Source organism: Oncorhynchus masou, unplaced genomic scaffold (genome assembly GCF_036934945.1).
Source record: "Oncorhynchus masou masou isolate Uvic2021 unplaced genomic scaffold, UVic_Omas_1.1 unplaced_scaffold_545, whole genome shotgun sequence".
NCBI lineage: Eukaryota > Metazoa > Chordata > Actinopteri > Salmoniformes > Salmonidae > Oncorhynchus > Oncorhynchus masou.
Genome location: NW_027011865.1, coordinates 504,002 through 518,349, shown reverse-complemented (window position 1 = coordinate 518,349; position 14,348 = coordinate 504,002). Strand labels below are relative to the sequence as shown.

Here is a 14,348-nt window from a genome sequence, read left to right as displayed (position 1 = left end):
TAGGACTGCAGTGTTTTATAGGTCACTAGGACTACAGTGTTTTATAGGTCACTAGGACTACAGTGTTTTATAGGTCACTAGAGGACTACAGTGTTTTATAGGTTACTAGAGGACTACAGTGTTTAATAGGTCACTAGGACTACAGTGTTTTATAGGTCACTAGAGGACTACAATGTTTTATAGGTCACTAGGACTACAGTGTTTTATAGATCACTAGGACTACAGTGTTTTATAGATCACTAGGACTACAGTGTTTAACAGGTCACTAGAGGACTACAGTGTTTTATAGGTCACTAGGACTACAGTGTTTTATAGATCACTAGGACTACAGTGTTTTATAGGTCACTAGAGGACTACAGTGTTTTATAGGTCACTAGAGGACTACAGTGTTTAATAGGTCACTAGAGGACTATAGTGTTTTATAGGTCACTAGAGGACTACAGTGTTTTATAGGTCACTAGGACTACAGTGTTTTAGAGGTCACTAGAGGACTACAGTGTTTTATAGGTCACTAGGACTACAATGTTTTATAGGTCACTAGGACTACAGTGTTTTAGAGGTCACTAGAGGACTACAGTGTTTTATAGGTCACTAGGACTACAATGTTTTATAGGTCACTAGGACTACAGTGTTTTATAGGTCACTAGGACTACAGTGTTTTATAGGGCCACTATTACACTGACACTTAGCTTCAGATCCAAACCAACACATTTCATAAAGACATTTTTTCTGTCAGACAAATCAGCAACCTCACAATAACATCACAGCGTGTTAAGTTCACAGCACTTTACAATCACAGCCTAACCCCGGCACTCTGAGAGAAGGAGCGAGGTGCATCGTCATGGTTACCTGACAGAGGGCTCTGAGTGGATGGAGGCTGCTGTTTGCGTAGCGCCTGTCTGAACTGAGCCACACCCATAACCACGTTCCTCAGCTTCATCCACATGAAGTAACCTCCTCTGGTACTGGAGGGCCAGGTAGACTCTAACACCGCCTGGAAGAGGAGGAGAGGAGGAGGAGGGGGAGGAGGAGGGGGAGAGAGGAGGAGGGGGAGAGGAGGGGGAGAGGGAGGAGGGGGAGGGAGGAGGAGGGGAGGAGGAGGAGGAGGGAGGGGGGGGAGAGGAGGAGGGGGAGAGGAGGGAGGAGGGGGGAGGAGGGGGAGGGGAGGAGAGGAGGAGGGGAGAGGAAGAGGAGAGGTGGATGGGGAGGAGGAGGGGGGGAGGGGAGGAGTAGAGGGGGAGGGGGAGAAGTGGAGAACAGGAGGAGGGGGAGGAGAGGAGGAAGAGGATCAGGGGAGGGGGAGAGGACGAGGGGGAGGAGAGGAGGAGGAGGAGGAGAAGGGGGAGGAGAGGAGGAGAGGAGGAGGGGAGGGGGAGAGGAGGAGGACAGGAGGAGGAGTGGATGGAGAAAGAAGCATAATTATGAACTCACTGATATAGGCTACACGTCTTTACTCACACACACACACACACACACACACACACACACACACACACACACACACACACACACACACACACACACACACACACACACACACACACACTGATATAGGCTACACGTCCTTACTCACACACACACACACACACACACACACACACACACACACACACACACACACACACACACACACACACACACACACACACACACACACACACACACACACACTGATATAGGCTACACGTCCTTACAAACTCACACACACATACAGACACACAGACAAATATACAGACAGAAAGTCATTGTAGTTCCAAACAGCAGGCCAACAACAAAAGCTCTTATATAAATGACAGTAGCCAGAGTTGCTGTCCATCCCAGTAACACTGGTGGTAAAACTCCTGGTAACACTGGTGGTAAAACTCCTGGTAATACTGGTGGTAATACTGGTGGTAACACTGGTGGCAATACTTCCTGGTAGGAAGACACTGTACAACCTGACAGGAAGGTACTGTACAACCTGACAGGAAGACACTGTACAACCTGACAGGAAGACACTGTACAACCTGACAGGAAGACACTGTACAACCTGACAGGAAGACACTGACAGGAAGGTACTGTACAACCTGACAGGAAGACACTGTACAACCTGACAGGAAGACACTGTACAACCTGACAGGAAGACACTGTACAACCTGACAGGAAGACACTGTACAACCTGACAGGAAGACACTGTACAACCTGACAGGAAGACACTGTACAACCTGACAGGAAGACACTGTACAACCTGACAGGAAGACACTGACAGGAAGGTACTGTACAACCTGACAGGAAGACACTGTACAACCTGACAGGAAGACACTGTACAACCTGACAGGAAGACACTGTACAACCTGACAGGAAGACACTGTACAACCTGACAGGAAGACACTGTACAACCTGACAGGAAGGAACTGTACAACCTGACAGGAAGACACTGACAGGAAGGTACTGTACAACCTGACAGGAAGACACTGTACAACCTGACAGGAAGACACTGTACAACCTGACAGGAAGACACTGTACAACCTGACAGGAAGACACTGTACAACCTGACAGGAAGACACTGTACAACCTGACAGGAAGACACTGTACAACCTGACAGGAAGACACTGTACAACCTGACAGGAAGACACTGTACAACCTGACAGGAAGACACTGTACAACCTGACAGGAAGACACTGTACAACCTGACAGGAAGACACTGTACAACCTGACAGGAAGACACTGACAGGAAGACACTGTACAACCTGACAGGAAGGTACTGTACAACCTGACAGGAAGACACTGTACAACCTGACAGGAAGACACTGTACAACCTGACAGGAAGACACTGTACAACCTGACAGGAAGGTACTGTACAACCTGACAGGAAGACACTGTACAACCTGACAGGAAGACACTGTACAACCTGACAGGAAGATACATTATAATATCTTGTTCTCGTGTTGGTGAAACAGGGTTTCTCAACCCAGTCCTCAGGGGACGGCGGTAGGTACATTAAAATATATTTTTATCTTGTCAGATCGGGGATTCGATCAAGCAACCTTTTGGTTACTGGCCCGACGCTCAAACCACGAAGCTACCTGCCACCCCAACATATACAGTCTTCCCAGCCTGGTGCAGGTCTACAATTTTGTTTCTGGTGTCCTTTGACAGCTCTTTGGTCTTTGCCATAGTGGAGTTTGGAGTGTGACTGTTTGAGGTTGTTGACAGGTGTCTTTTATACTGATAACAAGTTCAAACAGGTGCCATTAATACAGGTAACGAGTGGAGGACAGAGGAGCCTCTTAAAGAAGAAGTTATAGGTCTGTGAGAGCCAGAAATCTTGCTTGTTTGTAGGTGACCAAATACTTATTTTCCACCATAATTTGCAAATAAATTCATAAAAAATCCTACAATGTGATTTTCTGTATTTTTTTTCTCATTTTGTCTGTCATAGTTGAAGTGTACCTATGATGAAAATTACAGGCCTCCCTCATATTTTTAAGTGGGAGAACTTGCACATTTGGTGGTTGACTAAATACTTTTTTGCCCCACTGTATATACTTATAGATATGTACAAGATAGTTACAAGACTCAACTGAACCTCCTCTCCAGGATCCTTGCAGGTTCCACACAGGACAGATAAATATGTCATAGACATGTCACCATTTGGCACATTGTGCTGCCATAAGAAAAAGTCAGCTGCAGGAACCGTACCTTGTTGTAGTAGCCATAGGTGATGGCGTTGGGTTGGACTCCAGCCTTCTTCATCTCAAACAGAACTCTGACCGCCAGGACTGGCTGGCCGTACTGACCACACAGCTGCATCAAGACCCTGTAACAGACCTGGACAGGAAACAGGGTTAGATAAATGTCTAAATGTTACCATGACAACACCCTGTAGCATAGCTAGAGCAGAAGAGATACACAATACTAGAACTCTGTAATAGAGAGAGAGAGAGAGAGAGAGAGAGAGAGACAGAGAAATAGAGAGAGACAGAGAGAGAGTAAGACAGAGAGAGAGAGAGAGACAGAGAGACAGAGAGAGAGAGAGTGAGACAGAGACAGAGAAAGTGAGACAGAGAGAGAGAGAGAGAGAGAGAGAGAGAGAGTGAGACAGAGAGAGAGAGAGTGAGACAGCGAGAGAGAGTGAGACAGAGAGAGAGAGAGAGACAGACAGAGAGAGAGTGAGACAGAGAGAGAGAGTGAGACAGAGAGAGAGAGAGGAATAGATAGAGAGGGACAGAGAGAGAGAGAGAGAGAGACAGAGAGACAGAGAGAGACAGAGAGAGACATAGACAGAGAGAGAGAGACACACAGAGAGAGAGAGAGACAGAGAGAGTGAGAGAGAGAGACAGAGAGAGACAGTGAGACAGAGAGCTTTAGGCGGTAGGTCTACATATTCAATACTCGGGGATAAACTACCACCGTACCTCGTCGGGAGGCTGTAGTTTCTTGTCCTGCATCTTCCTGAGGACGTCGTAGGCGGTGCGCAGCGCCCGCACCTTGGAGTGGCACACCTTGACGTAGGACGGCAGACAGATGAACCACAGGCCGTAGCAGTGGCACAGCAGACACTTGGACCACATCTGAGGGATGGAGGAGTACCTCTTGGCTAACTTCTGAGACAACTTGATCTCCTGGAGGGGTCAGAGGGGAGAAGGTTTGGGAGGGTCAATGGAGACAGAGACATATTCAACAACAGAGACAACTTGATCTCCTGGAGGGGTCAGAGGGGAGAAGGTTTGGGAGGGTCAATGGAGACAGAGACATATTCAACAACAGAGACAACTTGATCTCCTGGAGGGGTCAGAGGGGAGAAGGTTTGGGAGGGTCAATGGAGACAGAGACATATTCAACAACAGAGACAACTTGATCTCCTGGAGGGGTCAGAGGGGAGAAGGTTTGGGAGGGTCAATGGAGACAGAGACATATTCAACAACAGAGACAACTTGATCTCCTGGAGGGGTCAGAGGGGAGAAGGTTTGGGAGGGTCAATGGAGACAGAGACATATTCAACAACAGGTCTGGAGACTGTTGGGGATGAATCAGAATAAGTTGGATAACATAGATAAGATGTTTTATTTTCATAATATGCTTGTGAGATGTCATTAGAATGTTTCCCTTTGGACTATAGTGTTTGGCAGTTGCATGTATCCCTTCTCAGCTAGGGCTTGGTCACTTGGAGCCCAGAGTGGGGAGAGGTCAGGATTGTCTTCATATTTGAATGTGTCTGTAACTATTCCTAAACCATGTGAAGGGCTCCACAATGTCTGTACTCCAGTCACTCCCTCCTTTTCCCATTGGGGGGAGGAGTACGGCAGTGTCTGGAACCATTGTATGTCCCCTCTGATATTGCCTTCATCTTGACCTAGTATATGACCTAGAGGCTCGCTCCCCTCAGTGAGCTTGTCCAGCAGGGGGTGTATTTGAGATGGGAGTATCTAGAATTGACAACTGATATATGCCAATGGATGAGGTAATGTTTTGGTACTATGAAGTACCAAGAACGAGAAGTAGAACCTCGTCTAAGAGACCAAACTGAACGATAATTTATAGCTAATGCTATCCGGCTATGGGATACTCCTTTTTTTTTTTTAAGTAAAAGGCCCTTTGTGAAGAGTTCCTGAGCTCTGTGGTTTGTCATGTAAGTTGAGAGGGGTGGATCTTTGCTATAAAAGATCTCAGTTGCCATTATGTTGACACTCTCAGAATGCATTTATAGACACGGAATTGATCTGAGAGTCACAGGGCTATGGTGAAGCTCATATTATTATTAAAGATGAAGTTTAAGTATAACTCTGACTGGTGTGTGGTTTGTAACTCTCATCATTTAGTAATACAGGAAATTACCACGACAGGAGACAACTTGATCTCCTGGAGGGGTCGAGGGGAGAAGGGTTGGGAGGGTCAAGTGAGCATAGCCTTGCTATTGAGAAAGGTCGCCGTAGGCAGACCTGGCTCTCAAGAGAAGACAGGCTATGTGCTCACTGCCCACAAAATGAGGTGGAAACTGAGATGCACTTTCTAACCTCCTGCCCAATGTATGACCATATTAGAGACACATATTTCCCTCAGATTACAATGATCCATGAAGAATTTGAATAACAAACCCAATTTTGATAAACTCCCATATCTACTGGGTGAAATACCACAATGTGCCATCAAAGCAGCAAGATGTGTGACCTGTTGCCACAAGAAAAGGGCAACCAGTGAAGAACAAACACCATTGTAAATACAACCCATATTTATGTTAATTTATTTTCCCTTTTGTACTTTAACTATTAGCACATCGTTACAACACTGTATATAGACATATAATATGAAATTTGTAATGTCTTTATTCTTTTGAAACTTCTGTGAGTGTAATGTTTACTGTTAATTGTTATTGTTTATTTCACTTTTGTTTATTATCTACATCACTTGCTTTGGCAATGTTAACACATGTTAACACCTGACAATAAAGCCCCTTGAATTGAATTGATATTAAACACCACTTTGTCTGGACAGACCAAACACTGAGGAGTTTCATTCTCCTTATTGGACTTCCAGTAGTCAGACCTGAGACATCAGGGGAGGAGACTCTCTGGCCAATCAGTGACATTAAACAATAAAGAATGTGTGTATTGTGTGTGTGTGTGTGTGTGTGTTGACCTGTTTGGTGCGTCTGAACATGGGTGCAGGGCTAGTTGGGCAGCTCTGTCGGGCAGCCAGCCGAGAGGCAGGGGGTCGGAGGCCTTCCATGGGGTCAAACAGATCAAGACTCAACACCGGGAAACCTGCATAGCTGGGGGAGGTAGAACACACTGGGGTTAACACACTAACACATAGCTGGGGGAGGTAGAACCCACTGGGGTTAACACACTAACACATAGCTGGGGGAGGTAGAACACACTGGGGTAAACACATAGCTGGGGGAGGTAGAACACACTGGGGTTAACACACTAACACATAGCTGGGGGAGGCAGAACACACTGGGGTTAACACACTAACACATAGCTGGGGGAGGTAGAACACACTGGGGTTAACACATAGCTGGGGAGGCAGAACACACTGGGGTTAACACACTAACACATAGCTGGGGGAGGTAGAACACACTAGGGTTAACACACTAACACATAGCTGGGGGAGGCAGAACACACTGGGGTTAACACACTAACACATAGCTGGGGGAGGCAGAACACACTGGGGTTAACACACTAACACATAGCTGGGGGAGGCAGAACACACTGGGGTTAACACACTAACACATAGCTGGGGAGGCAGAACACACTGGGGTTAACACACTAACACATAGCTGGGGGAGGCAGAACACACTGGGGTTAACACACTAACACATAGCTGGGGAGGTAGAACACACTAGGGTTAACACACTAACACATAGCTGGGGGAGGCAGAACACACTGGGGTTAACACACTAACACATAGCTGGGGGAGGCAGAACACACTGGGGTTAACACATAGCTGGGGGAGGTAGAACACACTGGGGTTAACACACTAACACATAGCTGGGGGAGGCAGAACACACTGGGGTTAACACATAGCTGGGGGAGGTAGAACACACTGGGGTTAACACACTAACACATAGCTGGGGAGGCAGAACACACTGGGGTTAACACACTAACACATAGCTGGGGAGGTAGAACACACTGGGGTTAACACACTAACACATAGCTGGGGAGGCAGAACACACTGGGGTTAACACACTAACACATAGCTGGGGAGGTAGAACACACTGGGGTTAACACATAGCTGGGGAGGCAGAACACACTGGGGTTAACACACTAACACATAGCTGGGGGAGGCAGAACACACTGGGGTTAACACACTAACACATAGCTGGGGGAGGTAGAACACACTGGGGTAAACACATAGCTGGGGGAGGTAGAACACACTGGGGTTAACACACTAACACATAGCTGGGGGAGGTAGAACACACTGGGGTTAACACATAGCTGGGGAGGCAGAACACACTGGGGTTAACACACTAACACATAGCTGGGGGAGGTAGAACACACTGGGGTTAACACACTAACACATAGCTGGGGAGGTAGAACACACTGGGGTTAACACACTAACACATAGCTGGGGGAGGTAGAACACACTGGGGTTAACACACTAACACATAGCTGGGGAGGCAGAACACACTGGGGTTAACACACTAACACATAGCTGGGGAGGCAGAACACACTGGGGTTAACACACTAACACATAGCTGGGGGAGGCAGAACACACTGGGGTTAACACACTAACACATAGCTGGGGAGGTAGAACACACTAGGGTTAACACACTAACACATAGCTGGGGGAGGCAGAACACACTGGGGTTAACACACTAACACATAGCTGGGGGAGGCAGAACACACTGGGGTTAACACATAGCTGGGGGAGGTAGAACACACTGGGGTTAACACACTAACACATAGCTGGGGGAGGCAGAACACACTGGGGTTAACACATAGCTGGGGGAGGTAGAACACACTGGGGTTAACACACTAACACATAGCTGGGGAGGCAGAACACACTGGGGTTAACACACTAACACATAGCTGGGGAGGTAGAACACACTGGGGTTAACACACTAACACATAGCTGGGGGAGGCAGAACACACTGGGGTTAACACACTAACACATAGCTGGGGAGGTAGAACACACTGGGGTTAACACATAGCTGGGGGAGGCAGAACACACTGGGGTTAACACACTAACACATAGCTGGGGAGGCAGAACACACTGGGGTTAACACACTAACACATAGCTGGGGAGGTAGAACACACTGGGGTTAACACACTAACACATAGCTGGGGAGGCAGAACACACTGGGGTTAACACACTAACACATAGCTGGGGAGGTAGAACACACTGGGGTTAACACACTAACACATAGCTGGGGGAGGCAGAACACACTGGGGTTAACACACTAACACATAGCTGGGGAGGTAGAACACACTGGGGTTAACACATAGCTGGGGGAGGTAGAACACACTGGGGTTAACACACTAACACATAGCTGGGGGAGGTAGAACACACTGGGGTTAACACATAGCTGGGGGAGGTAGAACACACTGGGGTAAACACATAGCTGGGGGAGGCAGAACACACTGGGGTTAACACACTAACACATAGCTGGGGGAGGTAGAACACACTGGGGTTAACACACTAACACATAGCTGGGGGAGGTAGAACACACTGGGGTTAACACACTAACACATAGCTGGGGGAGGTAGAACACACTGGGGTTAACACACTAACACATAGCTGGGGAGGTAGAACACACTGGGGTTAACACATAGCTGGGGGAGGCAGAACACACTGGGGTAAACACATAGCTGGGGGAGGCAGAACACACTGGGGTTAACACATAGCTGGGGGAGGCAGAACACACTGGGGTTAACACACTAACACATAGCTGGGGGAGGTAGAACACACTGGGGTTAACACACTAACACATAGCTGGGGGAGGTAGAACACACTGGGGTTAACACACTAACACATAGCTGGGGGAGGTAGAACACACTGGGGTTAACACACTAACACATAGCTGGGGGAGGTAGAACACACTGGGGTTAACACATAGCTGGGGGAGGCAGAACACACTGGGGTTAACACACTAACACATAGCTGGGGAGGTAGAACACACTGGGGTTAACACACTAACACATAGCTGGGGGAGGTAGAACACACTGGGGTTAACACACTAACACATAGCTGGGGGAGGTAGAACACACTGGGGTTAACAAACTAACACATAGCTGGGGGAGGTAGAACACACTGGGGTTAACACACTAACACATAGCTGGGGGAGGCAGAACACACTGGGGTTAACACATAGCTGGGGAGGCAGAACACACTGGGGTTAACACACTAACACATAGCTGGGGAGGTAGAACACACTGGGGTTAACACACTAACACATAGCTGGGGGAGGTAGAACACACTGGGGTTAACACACTAACACATAGCTGGGGGAGGTAGAACACACTGGGGTTAACACATAGCTGGGGAGGCAGAACACACTGGGGTTAACACACTAACACATAGCTGGGGAGGCAGAACACACTGGGGTTAACACACTAACACATAGCTGGGGAGGTAGAACACACTGGGGTTAACACACTAACACATAGCTGGGGGAGGCAGAACACACTGGGGTTAACACACTAACACATAGCTGGGGGAGGTAGAACACACTGGGGTTAACACACTAACACATAGCTGGGGGAGGTAGAACACACTGGGGTTAACACACTAACACATAGCTGGGGGAGGTAGAACACACTGGGGTTAACACACTAACACATAGCTGGGGAGGTAGAACACACTGGGGTTAACACACTAACACATAGCTGGGGGAGGTAGAACACACTGGGGTTAACACACTAACACATAGCTGGGGGAGGTAGAACACACTGGGGTTAACACATAGCTGGGGGAGGCAGAACACACTGGGGTTAACACACTAACACATAGCTGGGGAGGTAGAACACACTGGGGTTAACACACTAACACATAGCTGGGGGAGGTAGAACACACTGGGGTTAACACACTAACACATAGCTGGGGGAGGTAGAACACACTGGGGTTAACACATAGCTGGGGAGGCAGAACACACTGGGGTTAACACATAGCTGGGGAGGCAGAACACACTGGGGTTAACACACTAACACATAGCTGGGGGAGGCAGAACACACTGGGGTTAACACACTAACACATAGCTGGGGGAGGCAGAACACACTGGGGTTAACACACTAACACATAGCTGGGGGAGGTAGAACACACTGGGGTTAACACACTAACACATAGCTGGGGAGGCAGAACACACTGGGGTTAACACACTAACACATAGCTGGGGGAGGCAGAACACACTGGGGTTAACACACTAACACATAGCTGGGGGAGGTAGAACACACTGGGGTTAACACACTAACACATAGCTGGGGGAGGTAGAACACACTGGGGTTAACACACTAACACATAGCTGGGGGAGGCAGAACACACTGGGGTTAACACACTAACACATAGCTGGGGGAGGCAGAACACACTGGGGTTAACACATAGCTGGGGGAGGTAGAACACACTGGGGTTAACACACTAACACATAGCTGGGGGAGGCAGAACACACTGGGGTTAACACACTAACACATAGCTGGGGGAGGTAGAACACACTGGGGTAAACACATAGCTGGGGGAGGCAGAACACACTGGGGTTAACACACTAACACATAGCTGGGGGAGGTAGAACACACTGGGGTTAACACACTAACACATAGCTGGGGGAGGTAGAACACACTGGGGTTAACACACTAACACATAGCTGGGGGAGGTAGAACACACTGGGGTTAACACACTAACACATAGCTGGGGGAGGTAGAACACACTGGGGTTAACACACTAACACATAGCTGGGGGAGGCAGAACACACTGGGGTTAACACACTAACACATAGCTGGGGGAGGCAGAACACACTGGGGTTAACACACTAACACATAGCTGGGGGAGGCAGAACACACTGGGGTTAACACACTAACACATAGCTGGGGAGGCAGAACACACTGGGGTTAACACACTAACACATAGCTGGGGAGGCAGAACACACTGGGGTTAACACACTAACACATAGCTGGGGGAGGCAGAACACACTGGGGTTAACACACTAACACATATCTGGGGGAGGCAGAACACACTGGGGTTAACACACTAACACATAGCTGGGGGAGGCAGAACACACTGGGGTTAACACATAGCTGGGGGAGGTAGAACACACTGGGGTTAACACACTAACACATAGCTGGGGGAGGCAGAACACACTGGGGTTAACACACTAACACATAGCTGGGGGAGGTAGAACACACTGGGGTTAACACATAGCTGGGGGAGGTAGAACACACTGGGGTTAACACACTAACACATAGCTGGGGGAGGTAGAACACACTGGGGTTAACACACTAACACATAGCTGGGGGAGGTAGAACACACTGGGGTTAACACACTAACACATAGCTGGGGGAGGCAGAACACACTGGGGTTTACACACTAACACATAGCTGGGGGAGGCAGAACACACTGGGGTTAACACACTAACACATAGCTGGGGGAGGCAGAACACACTGGGGTTAACACACTAACACATAGCTGGGGGAGGTAGAACACACTGGGGTTAACACACTAACACATAGCTGGGGGAGGCAGAACACACTGGGGTTAACACACTAACACATAGCTGGGGGAGGTAGAACACACTGGGGTTAACACACTAACACATAGCTGGGGGAGGCAGAACACACTAGGGTTAACACACTAACACATAGCTGGGGGAGGTAGAACACACTGGGGTTAACACACTAACACATAGCTGGGGGAGGTAGAACACACTGGGGTTAACACACTAACACATAGCTGGGGAGGTAGAACACACTGGGGTTAACACACTAACACATAGCTGGGGGAGGTAGAACACACTGGGGTTAACACACTAACACATAGCTGGGGAGGCAGAACACACTGGGGTTAACACATAGCTGGGGAGGCAGAACACACTGGGGTTAACACACTAACACATAGCTGGGGGAGGCAGAACACACTGGGGTTAACACATAGCTGGGGGAGGCAGAACACACTGGGGTTAACACACTAACACATAGCTGGGGGAGGCAGAACACACTGGGGTTAACACACTAACACATAGCTGGGGGAGGCAGAACACACTGGGGTTAACACACTAACACATAGCTGGGGGAGGCAGAACACACTGGGGTTAACACACTAACACATAGCTGGGGGAGGCAGAACACACTGGGGTTAACACACTAACACATAGCTGGGGGAGGCAGAACACACTGGGGTTAACACACTAACACATAGCTGGGGGAGGTAGAACACACTGGGGTTAACACACTAACACATAGAGACACACACAGTGGGTTCAGCACCTGTAGCAGAGTGGGTGCTCCTCTCCATCAGGCAGATGGGGTAGTTCAGGGGGTGTGATGAAGACTGTGTGCTCGCTGCGCTGTGATTCGTCAATCTCTATCAGCCTGGTCTCATCTGGCTTATCGCTGTCCACCTGAGGGGAGGGACATGAACACGTTCATGTGCTGGAAGGGAACTAGGCCTCAGGGTTGTATTAACAGCCTACCAAACAATGCAGAGCATCCACTAGTCAGTCCCTGTCCTAGGAGACAGTCCTTCACTGTGTGTAGCTAGTCCCTGTCCTAGGAGACAGTCCTTCACTGTGTGTAGCTAGTCCCTGTCCTAGGAGACAGTCCTTCACTGTGTGTAGCTAGTCTCTGTCCTAGGAGACAGCCCTTCACTGTGTGTAGCTAGTCCCTATCCTAGGAGACAGTCCTTCACTGTGTGTAGCTAGTCTCTGTCCTAGGAGACAGTCCTTCACTGTGTGTAGCTAGTCCCTATCCTAGGAGACAGTCCTTCACTGTGTGTAGCTAGTCCCTATCCTAGGAGACAGTCCTAGGAGACAGTCCTAGCTAGTCCCTGTCCTAGGAGACAGTCCTTCACTGTGTGTAGCTAGTCCCTGTCCTAGGAGACAGTCCTTCACTGTGTGTAGCTAGTCCCTATCCTAGGAGACAGTCCTTCACTGTGTGTAGCTAGTCCCTATCCTAGGAGACAGTCCTTCACTGTGTGTAGCTAGCCCTGTCCTAGGAGACAGTCCTTCACTGTGTGTAGCTAGTCTCTGTCCTAGGAGACAGTCCTTCACTGTGTGTAGCTAGTCTCTGTCCTAGGAGACAGTCCTTCACTGTGTGTAGCTAGTCTCTGTCCTAGGAGACAGTCATTCACTGTGTGTAGCTAGTCCCTATCCTAGGAGACAGTCCTTCACTGTGTGTAGCTAGTCCCTATCCTAGGAGACAGTCCTTCACTGTGTGTAGCTAGTCCCTATCCTAGGAGACAGTCCTTCACTGTGTGTAGCTAGTCCCTGTCCTAGGAGACAGTCCTTCACTGTGTGTAGCTAGTCCCTGTCCTAGGAGACAGTCCTTCACTGTGTGTAGCTAGTCCCTATCCTAGGTGACAGTCCTTCACTGTGTGTAGCTAGTCTCTGTCCTAGGAGACAGTCCTTCACTGTGTGTAGCTAGTCTCTGTCCTAGGAGACAGCCCTTCACTGTGTGTAGCTAGTCCCTATCCTAGGAGACAGTCCTTCACTGTGTGTAGCTAGTCCCTGTCCTAGGAGACAGTCCTTCACTGTGTGTAGCTAGTCCCTGTCCTAGGAGACAGTCCTTCACTGTGTGTAGCTAGTCCCTATCCTAGGAGACAGTCCTTCACTGTGTGTAGCTAGTCCCTATCCTAGGAGACAGTCCTTCACTGTGTGTAGCTAGCCCTGTCCTAGGAGACAGTCCTTCACTGTGTGTAGCTAGTCTCTGTCCTAGGAGACAGTC

General features: G+C 48.8%; 1 protein-coding gene across 1 annotated transcript in view; it reads right to left on the bottom strand.

Annotated features, from left to right (window-relative positions):
* LOC135536020 (C-myc promoter-binding protein-like) overlaps nt 1–14,348 on the bottom strand; it is a gene marked incomplete at its 3' end in the record, with an annotated part of 97,893 nt that overhangs the window by 34,333 nt on the left and 49,212 nt on the right. Inside the window, 5 exon segments of the mRNA XM_064962415.1 lie at nt 850–994; nt 3,682–3,810; nt 4,398–4,604; nt 6,619–6,751; nt 12,894–13,027. Coding sequence (XP_064818487.1) covers nt 850–994; nt 3,682–3,810; nt 4,398–4,604; nt 6,619–6,751; nt 12,894–13,027 — 748 coding nt within the window.